The sequence below is a fragment of the Mus musculus genome, chromosome 17 (genome assembly GCF_000001635.26).
Source record: "Mus musculus strain C57BL/6J chromosome 17, GRCm38.p6 C57BL/6J".
NCBI classification, from domain to species: Eukaryota; Metazoa; Chordata; class Mammalia; order Rodentia; family Muridae; genus Mus; species Mus musculus.
In genome coordinates this window covers 74442273-74464301 of record NC_000083.6, presented here as the reverse complement: position 1 = coordinate 74464301, position 22029 = coordinate 74442273, and the positions used below count along the sequence as shown (strand labels likewise).

Here is a 22029-nt window from a genome sequence, read left to right as displayed (position 1 = left end):
TAAGTTAGGAATCATGGTAGAGTACTTTATTTAATTGACAAATACGATGAACTGGATGCTATTTGTATATTGTACTTTGTAATTTCCACAATTGTTATGGTTTTGTTTAATTTATGTCTGAGAGAAGAGTTGTTTTGTTTTGTCTTTTTTTGTGTGTGTGTGTGGAGTACATTTATTAGACTTTGGATTCTTCTTTTTTTCTTTCTTTTTTAAAGATTTATTTATTATTATATCTAAGTACACTGTAGCTGTCTTCAGATGCACCAGAAGAGGGCGTCAGATCTCCTTACAGATGGTTGTGAGCCACCATGTGGTTGCTGGAATTTGAACTCAGGACCTTTGGAAGAGCAGTCAATGCTCTTAACCACTGAGCCATCTCTCCAGCCCTGTTTTGTCTTTTTAAAAATTGAACAGAAATGGTAAGATGTGGGAGGCAGTTCTGATGTTCTGTCTGGGAATCTGTGTGTGTACACTGAAGGTCCTGCTCCTCAATTGGTTCTTGTTCAGTCATCCCCATAACCCTATAGAGTAGGAGATGGCATTCTTTTCAGAACTCCTTTCAGGAAGTAGGAAAAAAAAATCCCTTGCTAAAGGTCACAGAGATAGTGTCTAGTAGCAACAGGACATGAACCTGCTAGTCTGGTTCCATGATCCCAAACATAATGCCCTGAGATCTCACTGCAAAGTCTATTCTCTCTCTTTTTGAAGTTTTATTTATTTATTTTTTTGTTAATGCTTTATGTTTTGTTTTGTTAATGGTTTTATTTTGTTGTTGTTGTTGTTAATGGCTTATTTGTGTCTGTGTAAGCCAAGCGAGGTTTTTCAGACCATGGATTTGGTTTCTTGAATCTGGTCCTGTTTGGCCCTTTGGAGAGTAGGCTTAGTGACTTTAAAGGAGTGGCTCAAATGTTATATTTAACTTGCTAATATCACTTTTTTGGTTGTAAATATTAGTCCAGAGGACTGGCTTATTCAAACTAAACTATAATAATCATCAAAACTACCTCAATGTTACATCAGAACCCCACAGCTTGTTTTGTTTTTACATTTACATTTTTAAATTTTTTTTATTGTTTTGAGACAGGGTCTTGTTATGAAGCCGTTGCTTTAAAAAAAAAATCATTCTTGAGGATTAGAGAGATAGCTCAGTAGTTAAGAGTACTTGTTCTTGTAGAGTCCCCAGGCTCAGTTCCCAGCACACATCTGGTGGCTCACAGCAATCCATAACTCCAAATCCAGGGTATCCAAGGCTCTCCTCTGGCCTCTAGTGGTACCAGGCATGCATGTGGTATATAAACATACATGCAAGCGAAACATTCTAATATATAAACTAAAATAAATTAACTTGAAAAAATCATTCTTTCACAATTATATACATACATTCATGCCTGCATGAATACACACATACATACATACATACTGTATTTTGATTATAATTTCCCCCACTACCTTCTCTTTTTATTTTTTGCTGCAGACCCTTTTTGGTCCCTGCCTGCGTAGAACAGGTCTCTGGTTGCAGGTGGACAAGTCGTCGTCAAATGAATGACAAACAGAATCAACATGACAGATTGTGTAGAATCTGATGTATTTTCACAAAGTGTACACCAGTCTTATATAATACAGAAAACAAAGGGTTAGGATGTCATGGCAGGCAACATACATTGAAATTACCTGACACAAAACAAAGGAATGACTTCAAAAGGACTTACAGAAACCAGGTAATATTTACAGTAAACATAAAACAGCTCTGCTAAGGGTCAGCTAATAACAGCTAAGGATTTCCTTTGAGCCTTGTGAAAGCTAGCACCAGGGGGTTCTGCTCTAGCAGCCCTTCTCATGAATAATGCAATACCACAACCCCCCTATTTCCTAGGCCTTGGTAAATTCTTGCATTTGAAGTTAACTTGGCTGTTCTTTTAAGTATCTGTGGCGAATCTCCATTTGTCAGAAGAATTCACCAACTTGCTTCTAATATTGCAATGTAGCCAGCTGTACCTGGCTGTAGAGAAGATTCCAGTCTCAATGGGATTCCCTAACTCTTACGTGGTAAACCCATCTATTAGCTAAGCCATTGTGTATTTCCTGTTTGAGTAAGACTGGCTACTGTCCTAAGTAGTCACTCTGCAGACCAGCCCTGAGCTATTCTAGCTCCAATCTTTGTAATGCCTAATTAGTTTCACTGTCTCTACAAGAAGTAAATCTGAATGTTACTAAATAGGTAAACTTCTCACTGAATTCCTACTGAATTCCAAGTTTGTCGGCTTCTGGCGAAGGCTTATCTATGTCAGAATTCAATCTTTAAAGACACTTATAATAAAATAATACTAAAAGAGAGCAGGTGGATCCATACACCAGACTAACGTGGGGATAGGGTATGAGTATACAGGTTATGAGAATGCCTGGTTCCAGGAGGTTGAGTTTCCTTGAAACTCCCTGCCTCCGAGTGCTTCCAGGCCTCTTGGCCTGCCAGGCGGACTTCACTGGAGTGTGCATAGCAATTTTTATTTATATTTATTTATTTTGGTTTTTTGAGACAGGGTTTCTCTGTATAGCTCTGGCTGTCCTGGAACTCATTTTGTAGACCAGGCTGGCCTCGAACTCAGAAATCCACCTGCCTCTGCCTCCCGAGTGCTGGGCTTAAAGGCGTGTGCCACCACGCCCGGCGCGTAGCAATTTTTAAAGTAATTTATATGGCTGAAGTTTGTTTGTGATGGCTGAAGCTATAGTAAAAAGTTTTTGTGAATGTTTATTAGTATTCCATTTGTATGTTTACTTTTATTTTTATTTTTATTCTGCACGTTTTGACTGTGCATATGTGTCTTCATGTTGTGGTGACCCCCAACCATAAAATTATTTTTCTTGCTACTTCATAACTGTAATTTTGCTACTGTTATGAATTGTAATGTAGGGGCTGGTGAGATGGCTCAGTGGTTAAGAGCACTGACTGCTCTTCCGAAGGTCCTGAGTTCAAATCCCAGCAACCACATGGTGGCTCACAACCATCTGTAACGAGATCTGACGCTCTGAAGACAGCTTCAGTGTACTAAACATAATAAATAAATAAATCTTTAAAAATAAAAAATTAAAAAATTAATTGTGATGTAATCTCTTATATGTAGGCTATCTGATGTGTGACAGCCCCCCTTCCCCCCACCCCATAAATGGTCGTGACCCACAGGTTGAGAACCCCTGAGCTGATGTATGGGTACTCACATTGGACATACATGGCCAGCTAAATTAATATGTCAGAATAGGTTAATATGTCAGAATATGGGGGGGGGGTTGTTTTGTTTGTCTGTTTGTTTCTGAGACAAGATCTCTCCATTATGTAGTTCTCCTGTCTTGGAAATCACTATGTACACCAGGCTGGCTTTGAACTCACAGAGATCTGCTTGCCTCATTTTTCTAGAATGCCTGGCTTAGAATGTTCTTTTTAAAACAAGTAGTTGTGTAACATTAAACAACAACAAAAAAAAACCTACAACAAAAATTAAAACAGTCTCCAGCAATTTGTGCAAAGACAGAGGAAAGAGTTGACAGAGAGCACTGTTGACAGAGAGCAGCGAGGCCTCTCTGTTTCAAGCTGAGTATGTCTTAGCTTTCTAGTATATTCGGGGATGCTGAGTATGTGTATGTCCGCTCAAGTCCCTGGCTTTGTGAGTTCAGAAGAGTCTCATGCATTATCAATCGTGTGGACACCTGACTAGCCTGGGCTAACTTGCCCCGACCCCAGTGACTGAGAGTACAGCTTTGCTGGAAACCAAGGTACAGAGATAAGTTTGTTTGCCTCTGTCCTCAGTGACAGTATGCTTGAACCAACCAAACCAGAACATTTCACTTTCCATCTTTTCTCTGTCCACCTCTTAATCCCCATTCATTATGAAAAAACCGAGTGAGGCATAGTGGCTCATGCCCACAATCTTCTTAGAAGGCAGAGGCAGGAGGATCAGAAGTCCAAGATAAGACAAGACATGCAAAAACCATACTGAGTGTCTAAAATACCAGAATTAAGAGTCCAGACAGAAGCTGATCAACTGATTAGAACTTTTTTTTTAAAGATTTTTATTTACATGAGTACACTGCAGCTGCCTTCAGAGACACACTAGAAGAGAGCATCGGATCTCATTACAGATGGTTGTGAGCCACCATATGGTTACTGGGAATTGAACTCAGGACCTCTAGCAGAGCAGTCAGTGCTCTTAACCACTGAGCCATCTCTCCAGCCCCTTTGAACTTCTTTATTATCCACTTCTGTGTCTGACCTATCGGGCAAAAACCTGTGGGATTTATTAACAAAGCTGGGTACCAGCTCATAACAACCCAGATGGCTCAAGATGGCCTCAGATCTGGAGTCTTTACCAAGGCTTTCTTTTCTTTGCTACAACCTGCCTACCCAATGTTTCCACCAATGTATTTGAAATTATGTTGATTGATGACTTTTTTGTTGTTGTTGTCCTGTTAATATAAAAGCTTCCTGAAACTAAGTAGTGATGTGCCTTTAATCTAAGCACTCAGGAGGCAGAGTCAGGTGGGTCTCTGTGGGGTTCAAGGTAGCCTGATCTATACTGGGAGTACCAGGGTAGCCAAGGGTACGTAAAAAGAGTCTGTCCCAAAACAAAACAAAACAGAATAACACACACACACACACACACACACACACACACACGCACACACGCACACGCACACACACAACCTTCATGGAACAGTTGCTGCTTTTGAACTTTGAGTACCCTGTCTTCCTGGGCCTTGTCATTCAAAGCTTTCTCATTCCCTTTGCTTGGAGAAATAAACAGTTGTTAACTCTTTTTTTTTTTTTTTAAATGCAACATACCTTTTAAAGATTTATTTATTCATTTTTTTTTTAATGTATATGAGTACACTGTTGCTGTCTTCAGACACACCAGAAGAGGGCATCAGATACCATTACAGATGGATGTGAGACACCATGTGGTTACTGGGAATTGAACTCAGGACCTCTGGAAGAGCAGTCAGTGCTCTTAAAGGCTGAGCCATCTTCCAGCCCCAGTTGTTAACTCTTTACCACATGAATAACCAGGAAGCAAAGAGTGCCTAAGTTCAAAGTCCCTACTTCCTGGCTACTCAGTCACTCCTTTTTCTTGCTACGTAATTATGTAAATACCCCGATTATTATGGTTCTTAAGCAAGAGAAGAACCCACCAGGCACTTCCTTTTTTCTACAGTTGTCTCTCATGGACAAAGAAGTTTGGATTAAGAAAGAAAGAAAATTACTTTTAAGACGACTTTTCCTTCGAAGGCAACTGGATTGCTTGGCCAGGTACCTCGGGGAGAGGGAATAGGTTTTTAAATCAGTTTTAGAGTCAGATCCTGAAATTAGAATTTAGGTCCACTGAAGCCTGTGTCTGTGAGGTTGTCCTGCAGTGGATGGTTTGCCCATTGGGCTGATTTGCCTGCAGGGAAACTTGGTTTGAGGGTAGGCAGTGTTGGGGGCGGGTGGTTAGCCTGGTTGGTCTGTTGGAGTTTAGCTGCGTTTTTCTGAGTTGGTGTTAAGGATTTGGAGCCCTAGAGAACGCCTTTGTATTTACTATGGAGACAAAAAGACTTAGAAAATGCTTTTTGGCCTCACAGGAAGGAAACCCAGAGCTGAGGGAGAGAGAGACTGCTTGGTCCGTCCAGTGTCCTGAGCCTCTGACAAGATACTTGAACTTGGACAGAAAAGTTAAGCAAGTCCCTCTTGGGGATAGGAAGAATGCTTATAGAAAGTGTGTTACAGACCTGCGTTGTGTGCTGAGGTGTTTCCAGCCCCAGTGTGTCTAGGAAGTGCTTTACAGACTTGAGTTGTGTGATAACAGATAAGGTGTGTCCATTCTTTATCTCAGAGCATCTTAATAACCCCGTTGCCGGGGTGGAATCAGGCTCTCCTAACTTCCCTTAACCTCTTTTATTCTTCCAGTCTCCCATTACTCCCACTTGTGCCTATAGACAATTTTCATACACTATTTACATAGCACTAAGAGTATTCAGTGAGCTGCGGGTGTCCAAAGGAGATCTAAGAAGATTCTAGATCAGGACATTTTTATACTGGAATGATAGATGAATCACAGGGACTGGTGGCCTCTGTTCCATCCGTCTTCCTGGTTAATCATCGCTATAGTCCCAGGCTTGGAGCAGATGTGAGTGCTAACAGTTCAGCAAAGGAAGCATAATCCAGAGGCAGGGGAGATGCTCAGGGGGAAGGGGCACTTGTCGCCGAGCCTGTTGACCAGAGTTTGATCCCTGGGACACAGATTATTCCAGGAGAGAACTGACTTTTGCTAGTTTTTCTCTAATCTCTACACAAATGCCGTGGCACTCTCGAGCACCCCTACCCACCCACCCACCCACCCACCCACACACACACACCAATCAACCAATGTGAAAAAAATTTACACATGCTGCCTTTCTGTAGCCAATTATATGAGTTCTTTCCCCCTAGTTGTGGGAGTGACACACGAGACGTAGGTCAAGAAGGATTTCAGTTTTCTGAGGAACTCACATCACGATCTGAAAGAACATTATCACTTAAGCTGGATGTGGGAGCTCATGGCAGTCATCTTCACACTGAGAAGGCTAAGACCAGAGCGTTACCATGAGTCTGAGACTAGACTGAGCTAGACAGTGAGTCCCAGGCCAGACGTGGCTATGCTGTATGACCTTGTTTCAAATAAGAAAGAGAATCTTATTTGCCAAGGCATGAACATAAGAAAAGGATCGCTTCCACACAATTCCGGTATTTTGGGTGGGTAGGAAGATTTTCAGGGCATGACTCCAAATCCAGATGGTCAAACTGGTCACAACTCCACCTTGTTTTGAATTGTATGTATGTATGTATGTATGTATGTATGTATGTATGTATATATGTATGTATTTGGTTTTTGAGACAGGGTTTCTCTGTGTAGCCCTGGCTATCCAGGAACTTAACTCTGTAGACCAGGCTGGCCTCGAACTCAGAAATCCACCTGCCTCTGCCTCCCAAGTGCTAGGATTAAAGGCATGTGCCTGGCTTGCCTTGAATTTTTAAAGAATTAATTTTTGTTCTTAACAATTATTTTTAATGTGTGGTGGTGGTGGTGTGTGTGTGTGAGTGTGTATATGTGTGTGTATGTGTGAGTGTGCGTGCATGCATGTGTGCGGGTGGGTGCACATAAGTGCAGATACTCATGAAGGCAGTTGTGAGTTGCCCAACATGGGTATTAGAAACCAAACTCAAGTCCTCTATAAGAGCAGTTTGATGGTTTGTACCTGCTTAGCTCAGGGAGTGGCACTATTAGGAGGTGTGGCCTTCTTGGAATACGTATGGCCTTGTTGGAGTAGCTGTGTCACTGTGGAAGTGGACTTTAAGACCCTTGCCCTAGCTGTCTGGAAGCCAGTATTCTGTTAGCGGCCTTCACATGTAGAACTCTCAACTCCCCCTGCACGATACCTTCCTGGATGCTGCCATGCTCCTGCCTTGATGATAATGGACTGAACCTCTGAACCTGTAAGCCAGCCCCAGTTAAACATTGTCCTTATAAGAGTTGCCTTGGTCATGGTGTCTGCTCACAGCAGTAAAACCCTAGATAAGACAAGCAGTATGTGGTTGGGTTTTTTCCCCCTCTTTTAAACTTTAAGTATTTTCGAGGTTATATTTTAATTACGTTTCTCCCTTCTTTTTCTTCCCTGTAAACCTTGCCATATGCCCCTCCCTGCTTGCACTCTCTCTCTCTCTCTCTTTCAATTTATAGCTTCCCTTTCATCAACTCATATCACATGCAAAGGTGTACTTATATATACATTTATATTCCCAAATATAGCCTGTTGAGTCGGTATGTTACTTGTATGTGTATCTTCGGGGTTAACCATTTGACGCCGACCATTTGATTGTCCCTAGGACAGGCTCCCTGCTTTACCAGGTTGTCTGTAGTTCTTCCTGTAGGACTGAGTCCTCATGGGCCTGCCACTCCCAGATCCAGTCCCCCATGCAATTTGGCTTGTTCGTTGGTGTCCTCCTTGTTCAGTTCATGTTTGGGAGGTGGTGTTGGTGAGACTCTATGGGTGTAGCTTCTGACATTACTAGAAGACGCAATCTCCCAGTAAACCCCTGATCCTCTGGCTCTTACAATCTTTCCACCCTCTTGTGGGTCTGTGTATCTGAGGCTTTCCATGGAGATCTCTGGCCCTGCCAGGTGCGAGGGTTCAGGCCCAGGGGAGAGAAGGAGAGCGGGGAGGGGGAATTGCCTCTGCCTCCACCTCTGCCTCTGCCTCCGCCCCCACCTCCGCCTCCACCTCCACCGCTTCTCTTCCAAACAAAACAAAACAAAACAAAACAAAACAAAACAAAACAAAACAAAACAAAACAAAACAAAACAAAACGCAACGCTGCACCAGCTCTGCTCTGAGTCGGGCCCTCACTGGCGGGAGGCTGACTAGCCAGCGAGGGATTCGAGGGAGCTTCTGCTGGCATTTCGGGAGAGCAGGTGGTCTCTTCCCTGGCGGTGGTGTTTCACAGCTCTTATGAAAGACACTCTCAGAAGAGTAGTTCTCACACACCTTTATTCCTTCTGGATAGGATCCTTAAATACAGTTTTGGGACTAGTCAGGGTCTGACAGCAGGTACTTCCAATTAGCTTGGTCTGAGAGCTTGCAGATACCTTGTCTACATGTCGGAGGGCTCTAGGTGCTGCCCCTACAGGATTGATGGCCACCAACATCTCTACAGGGTGGGTGTAGGGCTGTGGGAGGCTGTGGTTACGTGACAGAGGCTTGGTTCTGGGAGCAGGCAAACTCGTCCTGTTCCTTCAGGGTCTCTGAGGCTTCTAACCTTAGCTCAACCTTACCAGGTTTCCTCTTACAGTCCACTGCCCCACATCCCCTCTTATAAGATTTATTTCTTTTATCTCAAGTGTTCTGCATACTTATCTCTCTCTATATATATATTGTGCATGCCTGATATTCTATGGGGCGGGAGGATCCCTTGTAACTGCAGTTACAGATGTGAGTGTTGGGAAGCAATCCCAGGCCCTCTGCAGGAGCCACAAGTACCTGCTGAGTCATCTCTCCAGCATCCTCAGCCCAGAGATCCAGGCTACGAGCTTTCTATTTTCAAAGCAATTAAAAATTAGTTATTTGGTCGGGTGTGGTGGCGCACGCCTTTAATCCCAGCACTTGGGAGGCAGAGGCAGGCAGATCTCTGAGTTTGAGACTAGCCTGGTCTACAAAGTGAGTTCCAGGACAGTCAAGGCTCCACAGAGAAACCCTGTCTCAAAAAAAAAAAAAAACAAAAAAAACAAAAACAAAAGAAAAAAAAAAGTTATTTGACTCTGATTTAGTTCTTTGCTATCATTCTGTTAGTAAGAACAATATTTTCAGTAGCTAAACTGGATTCAAACTCTAAGCATATTTTCCTGGTGATTTTATGGTTTCTTATTTACTTCCTTCCTCTTTTTTTTTTTTTTCCTAGTCTCACTTCACCTCTGGCCCAGTCAATGGAGGATTAACTCTTTCCTCTCAAAAAAAAAAAAAAAGATATTCTCCTAGTCACTGTTCTACTGTTAGGAAGCGACACCATGACCACAGCAAATCTTATAAATGAAAGCAGTTAATTGGGGCTGGCTTACAGTTTCAAAGATTCAGTCCATTATCATCATGACAGCCCGCAGGCAGACATGGTGCTGGAGAGATAGCTGAGAGTTCTACATTTGATCAGTAGGCAGCAAGGAAGAGTGTGGGGGCTGTGGACTGTGTCACCAGGCAGAAAACGTGGTAAGGTTGAGTGGATTCAGGAACCCCAGAAATTTTCATAATTGAGAACAGTAGGCAGTTAAATCTTCTCCTGACCATGTTCCTGTCCTGGAACACATGACTACGACACTCCATGGAGAAGATTGTGAGAATCAGTCACGTAAGGGCATTCCGCATGCAAATGAGGCATCCCTAACATCTCAGACCAAGCCAATAGAAAGCATCTACCTTTAGACCCCAACCCACCCCCAAACGTTTATAAGATCTTATCCACAAAGAATAAAGTGCCTGAGTTATTTCTCCAAAGACTCTGAGAGTGCTTGTTTTATCCAGCTGGAAACACCATAAGGGAAGAGAATTCTTCCTTGAAGCTTTTGTTGTTGGAAGCTGCCAGAGCCTACTGCAGCTACTTCCTGTTTGGTGGCCCTGACCTGGGTGCCTGGCAGCCCGACTTGCTCCAGCTCCCCCTCTGATTGCTACAACTCTTTGACCGCTCTGGCTGGGCTGGAGCCCCACAAATCCCCCTGGATAGCACCCAGTACACAGACTGAGAGAAAACAAGGAGTTATTGAAGTGGCCTTTTTTGTTGTTGTTGTTTTTGTTTTTCTGAGACAGGGTTTCTCTGTGTAGCCCTGTCCTGGAACTCACTCTGTAGACCAGGCTGTCCTCGAACTCAGAAATCCTCCTGCCTCTGCCTCCCAAGTGCTGGGATTGAAGGTGTGCGCCACCACGCTCAGCTGTAGTGGCTCTTTTTATCTCAACTTCATCTTATCAGTGGTAGATCTGGGATCTGAGCCCAATCCTAACCACATACCTGACCTTTGCTTGTTCTCCTCTGCTAGCCTTACCCTGCTTTCTGGCTCTTTCTCTCAAGGCTCCTTCCTCATGCCACTTTCTTTGTCTACAAATGTTCTTTTCTTTTAACATCTTGGAGAGAACCCAGTAGATCTGGCTTCATCTTTTGATGTCTAGATCTAATTTGTCTTCTTAGCTTGATTGTCCTCAATGGAAAGCAACTGAGGAGTTTGCAAAGTTCCACTTGATCACGGTCTATACCTCTAACCTCTACATATTTCTCTCTCTCTCTCTCTCTCTCTCTCTCTCTCTGTGTGTGTGTGTGTGTGTGTGTGTGTACACATAGAAACCAGGGGTCATGTCAGGCGTCTTCCTCAATTACTATCTTTTTGTTCCTGACAGAGTTTTTCACGAAACCTGGAACCACTAGTTAACTAGTGAAACTGGCAGCCAGTGAGCCCATCTCTACCTGCCCTCTATACTAGGGTCAGATTTTTACATGGCTGCTGGGGATAAGAAATCAAGTCCTCACATCTAGAAGAGCCACATTGCCCTGGTAATAAGCAACTCCAGTCTTTGTTTCCATTTTGTTGGTTTCTTAGGAGAGCCTTGCCAAGAGAAGAGGACAACAGTATGATAGTCTTTGGCCTTCCCATTTGGAAAAGGAATATTTTCTACTGAGATCTAGGAACGTGGGACGCTTTGACTCACCACAAGTAAGTATCCAATAAGCAGCATCTGTCTAGTTTATTGATGCTCTTATGGGATTATTGGTAGTACATTGATGGTAGTAAATGGAAAAGCAATTCATGCTTGCATCTGACTAATTGTGGAATTCTCAATTAAGTACTTGTCTTAGTTAGGATTTTACTGCTGTGAACAGACACCATGACTAAGGCAAGTCTTATAAAAACAACATTTAATTGGGGTTGGCTTAGAGGTTCAGAGGTTCAGTCCATTATCATCAAGGTGGGAGCTTAGCAGTATCCAGGCAGGCATGGAGCAGGCAGAGTTGAGAGTTCTATGTCTTCTAAAGGCTGATAGTAGAAGACTGACTTCCAGGCAACTAGGGTGAGGATCTTATGCCCACACCCACAGTGACACACCTACTCCAACCAGGTCACACCTATTCCAACAAGGCCACACCTCCAAATGGTGCCACTACCTGGTCCAAGAATATACAAACCATCACAATACTCTATGCTGTCTTGAGAATTCATTAAAAAAATATGGCAAGCCTGTGGAGAAAGGCAGATGACAGATAGGGTAAGACCAGGACTGGCTACGTTATGCCTTAACCTGTTTGCTCTGGGCATCACCTGTTTAGTCATGGTCTTGGCATCTAGATTTCAGAAAACTCTACCCAATCACATCAGAGAAATGGCACAGACCTAAGTGCTTCCGAAGCTCCCAAGTTATCCGTTCCCATTTTGACATCAGTGCTGACCTGTGCTGTCCAGTGTAGTAGCCACTGGTCACTTGTGGGTATTTAACTGTAAATTTAAACTTAGAATTTAATTTAATATGAAACTCAATTGCACAAGAGAACATGGTATTGCATACCTAGAGTCTCAGCACTTGGGATCCGAGGAAGTAGAATATGTAACAAGACCCTTAAAATAAACAAACAGCAACGGAACCCAAGCAAAACTCAGTTACATTCTCACTCTTATCACATGTCAAGTGCTCAGTGGCCATGTATGCCTAAATGGCTCCCACAAGCCATCCCTGGTTAATTAATGGCCCTCACAAGCCACACATGGCTAATAGCTCTCACACTGGAAAATGCAAACAAGAGCATGGTTGCCATTGCACAATGGTCCCCTGTCAAGTGCTAGTCTAGATGCACAGATATCCTGAAAAAATAAATAATGAATGAACAGGCTTTTATGTGTGATCATAAAGGATTGCGATCGGCCACGTGCATGGGCACAAATCACGATTAGGAACAACATTTTGCCAGGCATGGTGGTGCACACCTTAAATCCCAGCACTTGTGAGGCAGAGGCAGGAGAATCTCAGTGAGTTTGAAGCCAGCCTGGTCTACATACTGAGTTCTGGGATAGACGGGGGCTACATAGAGAAACCCTGTCCCCCAAATGAACAAACAAACGTATAAATGAACATCTTTAGTTACATGACATCAAAGCAACTGTCCATCCACTAGTTACATCATGGCTAATCTTGACTCTATCTTATAGCTCCGTGGTCATGTTATATAGAATGAAGTTAATTCATGGCTAGCAATAATATTATCTTATACCCAGAATATCATAGTATATTATATGTTTGTATACTATACTTAAACATTAAAACGCATACAAACATATGGTTCATACATCTTACTTTTCTTCTTTGAAAAAAGGTGGGACTGGTGAGATGGCTCAGTGAGTAAGAGTGCTGACTGCTCTTCCGAAGGTCCTGAGTTCAAATCCCAGCAACCACTTGATGGCTCACAACCATGTGTAATGAGATCTGACTTCCTCTTCTGGAGTGTCTGAAGACAGCTACAGTGTACTTACATATAATAAATAAATAAATAAATCTTAAAAAAAAAAAAAGGTTCTTCTATGTGGTTTTAGCTATCCTGGAACTCACTATGTAGACCAGGATGCTCTGCCTGCTAAGTGCTACCACACCAAGCACAAATTTTTTCAACATCACAAAGTTTTTTAGTACTAAGAAACCTTGGTGTCTTCATTCTAAAGCGGGAAGATACCTAGCCTCAGAGGCAGTCTGTACAAATGGGTAAGAGACTACAGCAGGCCTTTCAGAGACTTATGTGTCTTTTGCCATAAAAACAAAAATCAGAGGTAAACACAGATAACAGGATGTGGGGCAGGAGTGAGACCCCCAAGGCTTGGCTGCCTGATGGTACATTTCAGACTGGAGAGGACTTGGAGCCTCTGGGAGAAACATCTTCACTCTCCAGTCTCCAGACATGAGAGATGTAAAACACAGGGAAGCCTATAGGACAAAGAAAACTTGCAGACTGAGAGTCTAAGACAGGGAGAGTAGCCTCTGATGTCATAGAGATGCTACATACAGTACCTGGGCACAGTTTTGAGTTAGGCTCACGATTAGGGCTGTGGTTCAGTGGTAGGGAGTTTACCTCCGAAGTATGAGGTTGTAGGCCAATCTCGAGTACTGCCAAACTAAACCAAACCAAACCAAACCAAGCCAAATCAAACCCCAAGGTAGATTAAAGCATTACAGGTGAAGACACACACACAAAAATGGCATAACCTCTCTAGAGGCTAGGCAAAATGACTGAATACTGTCTAATACTTAGTAGTGATCTTTTTCAGAAAAGACTAAAACTATTGAGAGCTAAAATACCTACTCCTTTGCGTTGTGGCAGGAAGACAAGAAGTGAGCATTGTAGCCAGCTTGTTCATTACGCGTATCCAATGCTCCACATACATTCTCCTAGCAGCTCCCAAGGTTTCACAGAATATGTTCCTAGCTGGTTCGCACTGGTGAAATGTTGGATTTTCAGATTTTTGTTAGCCAGTCAGCATATTTGGTTATCTTGAAATTGGACCTAATGGGAATATTGAACCCCTTATGTATAGGGTTACTGGGGTCCTGTGTCTCCTCTGCCACAGGACTCTGCTGCTGGGAGTTTTGACTGTGCTTAACCCTCGCCGTTGCCGGCTGGTGTTGGAGTATCTGAAGTTGGGGGACATCACTCGTGGGGTGGGGAAGCACAGTCTGAGGTCCTGGGAACAGCCGGGGCTGGCTTAGGTGTCAGTGGGTCTGTACAGAGGTTGGGGTCATCTGATTCTCAGGCTCTTGGACACCCAGGCACCACTGGATGCCGCGAAAGAGCCAAGAACAGAGCAAAGTCCCTCCGGTTGGATCTAGCCCGTGCTGAAGGGGAAAAGAAGGGAGCTCTGGCTGGATCCTGAGGGGATAAAGTCCTTTGCTTGTCAGTAGTGGTCATGGCTGGGGGTGTAGAGAGGCCTTCCATGAGAGGTTCGACAGCAGCTCTTTAAGCGAAGGGCTTCTCCATTGCTCCCCACCGTGGTGGATCCCAATAAAAAGAGACAGTCCATGGTTTTAAGACATTTATTGTCATGGAAAGTGGATGAGTAAAACCGTACCCCACTTCTCAGGGCAGGCCTGAGGTTAAATACCTTTTGCAGGGAGGAGTGTCTAGGAAGGAAAGCTTATTGGCTAAGTCTTCCAGGCCTTTAGGTACCTCATTAAAATGGAGATCTGTCTTGAGCCTACTTGACCTGTGGCCATGTCCTCTACCTGTGGAGGGGATTCGGGTGTTGCCCTTATGTGACTGATGGCTACAAATCTGTGAAGGGCTGAGACCTCGAGTCAGGAGCCTAGTGTCTAGGAACCAGGCAAAATGCCTACCGTCCCTTTAGGGTCACTGGGGTTTCTAACCTTAGCTCAACCAGGAACCAGGCTGCCTTTCATGGTCCTACACTTATGGGGCTCAGTAAATGTTACAAAAGAAATATTTTTGCCGTCCCCCCCACCCCCACCCCCAAGCCAGTCTGTTCCATAGTTGGCGGTTCTAACTGGTTCATAGAGAGTTGAAAAGGTTACAGATACAAACAATTGCCAGATCCTATGCTGTTGTATTCACGTTACCGGGGGCAGTTGTGAACAGACAACCAGCCACTCCACAAGGAGTTCTGATAATAAGACGAAAGTCTAGCTAGTTTATTGAACCAGTGTAGGCTCGTTGGTCTTACTTGTCAGAGTCCAGGTAAGTGGTAAGAAACCCCAAGGCACCCACAGCTCTGCCACGCCTGTATCAGCATGGATGACCATTCCCTGTGTATAGATAGAGTCCCTCTCCAGTTAACCTTTCTCTCTCTAGCCTTGCACTTCCCAAATCAGTGTGAAGTTGAGGCAGGATGGCTGGTAGAGAGAGACATAGAAAGAGAGTAACTGGACTCTTAGGTGAGGGCCTAATGATCCCCACCCCCCATTCTTCCTTCTAAGGGAGAATGTGGACAGGTACAATATTGTGAGGGTCTCTTGCTCTGAGAAGGATGGTAATGGCTCTCATGCTTGGAGGATAGGGTCATTCATTACTTCAAAACCCTCCTTTCCCTCGCCCTCACCCCCTCCCCGCCCCCGTTCCCCTCCTTTTCCTCTTTCCCACGCTGCTCCCCCCCACTTCTTCTGGTCTCATTCTGTAGCCCCGGTTATCCTGGAACTCACGTTGTATAGCAGGCAGGCCTCACACTCACAGAGATCTGGCTGCCACTGCCCCACTGAGTCTGGGATTAAAGATGGGTGCCACCACACCTGGCACTCACTTGAGGCTCCTCCTATCGGTGGACAAAATTACCTGCCTTACTTTATTACTGAAGCAAAACCAACTTGCTCCTGGACTGAAGTTATGGCTGGAGAGTTTTGCAAGTACTTCTCGAGGGCCCGAATGTAAAGCCTCTGATATCCCCATAGCTCAAGATAAGCAGGGAGGAAAAATGTGGAGCTCTGATGCACTGGTAAGAGATATGTTTATTTCATGTAAAGTAAAATAAATAAATGAACAAATATTTATCTCCCTCTCTTCAGTGAACTTTATAAGGAACAACAGACGAGCCCTTATTCAAAGGATGGGCTTAACAGTTACCAAGCAAATCTGCGATGACCTCTTTGCATTGAACGTTCTCAACAATCAAGAAGCTAATGTCATTTACTGTGAGCCCTTGGAGCAGGAAGCCGCCCGAAAGATCATCCATATGACTATGCAGAAGGGCTCAGCGGCCTGCAACCTCTTTCTTAAGAGTCTTGAAAACTGGGACTATTTTGTGTATCAGGACTTAACTGGACAAAGTAAGTATTACCTTGCTCACCTCTGTCCCACCAAAAGGAACAAACCATTAAGAATACCCACAGTCCCTTCCATGGAGCTTGTCCATGTATCTCTGTGTTGCTGGCCAGGGTCTTTGAGTCATTCCCAACAGATACTTGACAGCCAAACCATATAAGTAACCCCAGAGCTGGACAAAAAAAATGAGGAAGCATAGTCTCATTTAAAATACAACCACAATGCTTGGTATGGTGGCATGGACTACCATGGAAGCTTCAGGGGAGCTGAGGCAAGTGGGTGGGAAGTTTGAAGCAGACCAGGATATATATCTGGAACACAAATTGGCAAAGCCAACCATCTTTGACTGGCCATCTGCCGGTGAATGGCCCAGCCAACCACCTACCTCGTGGTTCAGTACCATGGAAAGCTAACCACTCTACTTTCCACGTGACAGCAATTCCCTCCTCATCAAGCTAGACCTCCGACTCCCCCCTTTACTTACTTGGAGGGAATAGATTGCATAATTGGCTGAAATTTACCCCATCCCCCACATTCTAAGTTAAATCTTTCACTTTCTTTAACTAAATGAAGTTTCACTTCATTTAACTAAAATGAAGACTCCTCTGGTTTCCAATTTGCAGCTGTCATGATGGCAAGAAAAAGGAAAGAAAGGGTTAAAAACAAGAGGTAACAAGGGGGAGGGTGCCGGGGCAATCAGTGGGCATTTGGTATCTTAGAACTAGGGAAAGAAATCAGTGGCCTCCCCTGATTCTTGGCATCTCTGCCATTCATCCCCTGGGCCTTGAGCTTTGAGATGCAAATCATGCCGTCTATAACATCACATTTTCTCTAACAGATCTTTCTTATCAGGTCACAGAAGAAGACCTGAATGTTTTGGCCCAGAATTTAAAGGACTTGTACAACAGCCCTGCTTTTCTGAACTTCTACCCCCTGGGTGAAGATATCGACATAATTTTTAATCTGGAGAAAACCTTCACAGAACCTATCATGTGGAAGAAGGACCATCGTCATCACCGTGTGGAGCAGCTGACTTTGGGCAGCCTGCTCGAGGCTCTGAAGAGCCCCTGCCTGATTGAAGGCGAGTCTGGCAAAGGGAAGTCCACCCTGCTGCAGAGAATCGCTATGCTCTGGGCCTCTGGGGGCTGCAGGGCTCTGAAGGGGTTCAGATTAGTCTTCTTCATCCACCTGAGAAGCGCCAGGGGGGGACTATTCGAAACACTGTACGATCAGCTCCTGAACATACCCGACTTCATCAGCAAGCCGACCTTCAAGGCTCTGCTGCTGAAGCTACACAAGGAGGTCCTCTTTCTTCTCGATGGTTACAATGAATTCCATCCCCAGAACTGCCCAGAAATTGAAGCCCTGATAAAGGAAAACCATCGCTTCAAGAACATGGTCATTGTCACCACCACCACGGAGTGCCTGAGGCATATCAGACATGTTGGCGCCCTGACTGCGGAGGTGGGAGATATGACCGAAGACAGTGCCAAAGATCTCATCGAGGCAGTGCTGGTACCTGATCAGGTTGAACGCCTGTGGGCCCAAATCCAGGAGTCCAGGTGCCTGAGAAATCTGATGAAGACCCCTCTCTTCGTGGTGATCACCTGTGCAATTCAGATGGGCAGACAGGAATTCCAAGCTCACACCCAAACCATGCTGTTCCAAACCTTCTACGACCTCCTGATACAGAAAAACAGCCACAGATATAGAGGTGGAGCTTCAGGTGATTTTGCCAGGAGCCTAGACTACTGTGGAGACCTGGCCCTAGAAGGTGTGTTCGCCCACAAATTTGATTTTGAACCCGAGCATGGGTCCAGCATGAACGAGGACGTCCTGGTGACAATAGGGCTCCTCTGTAAGTACACAGCTCAGAGGCTGAAGCCCACGTATAAATTCTTTCATAAATCATTTCAGGAGTACACGGCAGGTCGGAGACTCAGCAGTTTGCTGACGTCCAAAGAGCCAGAGGAGGTGAGCAAAGGGAACAGCTACTTAAACAAAATGGTTTCCATCTCTGACATCACATCCCTATATGGCAATCTGCTCCTCTACACGTGTGGGTCGTCCACAGAAGCAACCAGGGCGGTCATGAGGCACCTTGCAATGGTTTATCAGCACGGCAGCCTACAAGGACTTTCAGTCACCAAGAGGCCTCTCTGGAGGCAGGAATCAATCCAGAGTCTGAGAAATACCACTGAGCAAGATGTTCTGAAAGCCATCAATGTAAATTCCTTCGTAGAGTGTGGCATCAATTTGTTCTCAGAGAGTATGTCTAAATCAGACCTGAGCCAAGAATTTGAAGCTTTCTTTCAAGGTAAAAGTTTATACATCAACTCAGAGAACATCCCTGACTATTTATTTGACTTCTTTGAATACTTGCCTAATTGTGCAAGCGCATTGGACTTCGTGAAGTTGGATTTCTATGAAAGAGCTACAGAGTCACAGGACAAGGCAGAAGAGAATGTCCCTGGAGTTCACACAGAAGGGCCCTCAGAAACCTACATTCCCCCCAGGGCTGTGTCTTTGTTCTTCAACTGGAAGCAGGAATTCAAGACTCTAGAGGTCACACTCCGAGATATTAACAAGTTGAATAAGCAAGATATCAAATATCTGGGGAAGATATTCAGCTCTGCCACCAACCTCCGGCTGCATATCAAGAGATGTGCAGCCATGGCTGGAAGACTCAGCTCAGTCCTCAGAACCTGCAAGAACATGCATACCCTCATGGTGGAAGCCAGTCCCCTCACCACGGATGACGAACAGTACATCACATCTGTGACAGGCCTCCAGAACTTAAGTATTCACCGCTTGCACACTCAACAGCTGCCAGGTATGGGCACATCCGAAGAATACAATCAGTCAAGACTGGGTGGTACTGTGCGAGTGCTCGTTGCCGTTGAGGCTTCTGGTAACATTTCTAGTGCGTTTTACGTCCTGGGCGCACCACAGAGCCTGGCTTATCCCTCTGTGTATTTCTTCTGTTCTCCATCCTTTCAGCTGCTCTGACTCTCTGTGGCTCCTGCCCCCAATCGATCTCTGGAACTTTTCATCTGCCAAAGATTTACTTGTTTTTTGTTTATCTCCCCTCTCCTCCCTTTTCCTTCCCTCCCCACTTCTCTCTCTTCTGTTCTTTCTTCTCCTCTTCTTTCTTCTTCTCCCCACCCAACTTCCATCTCCTCCTCTCCTCTCCTGTCCTCCCCTCTTCTCTAGTTCCTCTTTCAGTATAGAGTCTCATATGTAGCCCAGGCTGGCCTCACACCCAACGCAATCCACCTGCCTCAGCTTTCCAGGGCTGGGGCTGTAGTCATGGCATCACATCTGGTTATCTCTTATCTTTCGGCTTAATTCTGTTATATTTGAACAACTTACTTATAGCTGAGTACAATGCCCATTTTAAAAATTAATCTTTTTGTCTTTATTTTTATTCTATATGTATTGGTGTTTTGTCTGCGTGTATGTCTGTGTAAGGTTGTCAGATCTTGGGGTTTCAGGTAGCTATTAGCTGCCATATGGATGCTGGAAATTGAACCTGGGTCCTCTGGAAGAGAAGTCGGTGCCCTTTACCTGCTGGGCCATCTCTCCAGCCTCTACAATACCCATTTTTGACAAATAGCTGTGGAGGGAGGGGTTTCTGCACTTATCGCCACTAGCTGGAAAGCAAACTTTGAAGAGATAAGAAAGGAAACTTGGGACCGTGCCGTGGATGCAGGCACTGGGTATAGACATCCAGGGTCTGAACCTGTGCTTCGTTCTCCTTACACATTTAAACATAGTAGAACTTGTACCTACAACCTTTACAATAAAAATGAATTCCATTGGCTGATAACCAGACCTCAGGGCTAGGGTCTAGAGAAGGATCCGTGACAAGTACGAGGGTAGATTCTATTGGTCTCTTTCTTCCATGTGGCCTCTTTCATAGGATTGTGTTCTAGTCACTTGAGACAAAGCTCAGATTTAGGGCCTAAATAATGCTCAGGATTTGGTGTTTTAGTCAGGGTTTCTATTCCTGGACAAAACATCATGACCAAGAAGCAAGTTGGGGAGGAAAGGTTTTATTCAGCTTACACGTCTACATTGCTGTTCATCACTAAAGGAAGTCGAGACTGGAACTCACGCAGGTCAGAAAGCAGGAGCTGATGCAGAGGCCATGGAGGGATGTTACTTAATCGCTTGCTTCACCCTGGCTTGCTCAACCTGCTCTCTTATTAGAACCCAAGACTACCAGCCCAGAGATGGTCCCACCCACAAGGGGCCTTTCCCCCTTGATCACTAATTGAGAAAATGCCTTACAGCTGGATCTCATGGAGGCATTTCCTCAACTGAAGCTACTTTCTCTGTGATAACTCCAGCTGTGTCAAGTTGACACAAAACTAGCCGGTACAATTGACCCCTTGTCAGCTTGACACACAAACACATCACTAGTAAGCCTCAACCCTTACATTCTTATTCATCCCCAAGATCTAAATAACTTTAAACGTCCCACAGTCTTTACATATTCCATCTCTTTTAAAATCCAAAGTCTTTTTACAATTAAAAGTCTCTTAACTGTGGGCTCCACTAAGATAGTTTTTTCCTTCAAGAGGGAAAATATCAGGGCACAGTCACAATCAAAAGCAAAAATCAATCTCCAACCATCCAATGTCTGGGATCCAGCTCACAATCTTCTGGGCTCCTCCAAGGGCTTGGGTCACTTCTCCAGCCATGCCCTTTGTATCACACACATTGTCGTCTAGGCTCCATATGCCTGTACTCCACTGCTGCTGCTCTTGGTCATCTCATGGTACTGGCATCTCCAAAACAATGCATGACCCCTTCAGTCCTGGGCCATCAATTGCAACTGAAGCTGCACCTTTACCAATGGCCTTCCATGGCCTCTCACAGTGTCAAGCCTCAGCTGCTCTGCATGACCCCTTCATGCCTTCAAAACCAGTACCATCTGGATGACCCCTACACATTACCAAGTCCCGATGCAGTAGGAGTACAACCTTGGCTATCTCTGGAACACAGCCTCTTTGTGTTTTCAGAAAACATCTCCCAGAAGATGTCACCTCAACGATGCTGGTCTCTTCTTAATCACCACTAATTTTTTAGCTCCAGCTAACCAGCATCAATAGTCCCAGTAATGCAAAGTTTTTGCTCTAGTAGTTCTGGTATCTTGTTAATCAGAGCTGATTCTTCAGCCCCAGCTAACCAGAATCACAGAATAATCAAACTCCAAAATAGCAATGGCCCTGAAAAAAGTCTTTAATTTTTCCTCTGAAATTTCACAAGCCAGGCCTCCATCTTCTGCACTGTTCTCAACATTATCTTCCAAGCTCCTACACAACATCTGACAGAGCTCTTAACACCGAATGGATCTTCAAGCCCAAAGTTCCAACGTCCTTCCACAGTTCTCCCCCAAAACATGGTCAGGTTGTCACAGGAATACCCCATTATGCTGGTACCAATTTGTATTAGTCAGGGTTTCTATTCCTGGACAAAACATCATGACCAAGAAGCAAGTTGGGGAGGAAAGGGTTTATTCGGCTTACACGTCCACATTGTTGTTCATCACTAAAGGAAGTTGAGACTGGAACTCAAGCAGGTCAGAAAGCAGGAGCTGATGCAGAGCCCTGGAGGGATGTTCCTTACTGGCTTGCTTCCCCTGGCTTGCTCAGTCTGCTCTATTATAGAACCCAAGACTACCA

At 44.5% G+C, this 22029-nt stretch overlaps 1 protein-coding gene across 5 annotated transcripts in view; it reads left to right on the top strand.

The window, feature by feature from the left end:
- The first annotated feature begins 5157 nt into the window (after window positions 1-5157).
- Nlrc4 (NLR family, CARD domain containing 4) overlaps window positions 5158-22029 on the top strand; it is a 32890-nt gene continuing 16018 nt past the window's right edge. Inside the window, exons 1-5 of one of the 5 annotated variants that reach the window (XM_006524346.4) lie at window positions 5158-5296; window positions 5608-5697; window positions 11136-11249; window positions 16084-16344; window positions 17178-19172. In XM_006524346.4, the coding sequence (XP_006524409.1) occupies window position 11249; window positions 16084-16344; window positions 17178-19172 (2257 nt within the window). In that variant the 5' untranslated portion in view covers window positions 5158-5296; window positions 5608-5697; window positions 11136-11248. The other 4 variants (XM_006524347.4, NM_001033367.3, XM_017317491.1 and 1 more) reach the window with 4 other exon arrangements.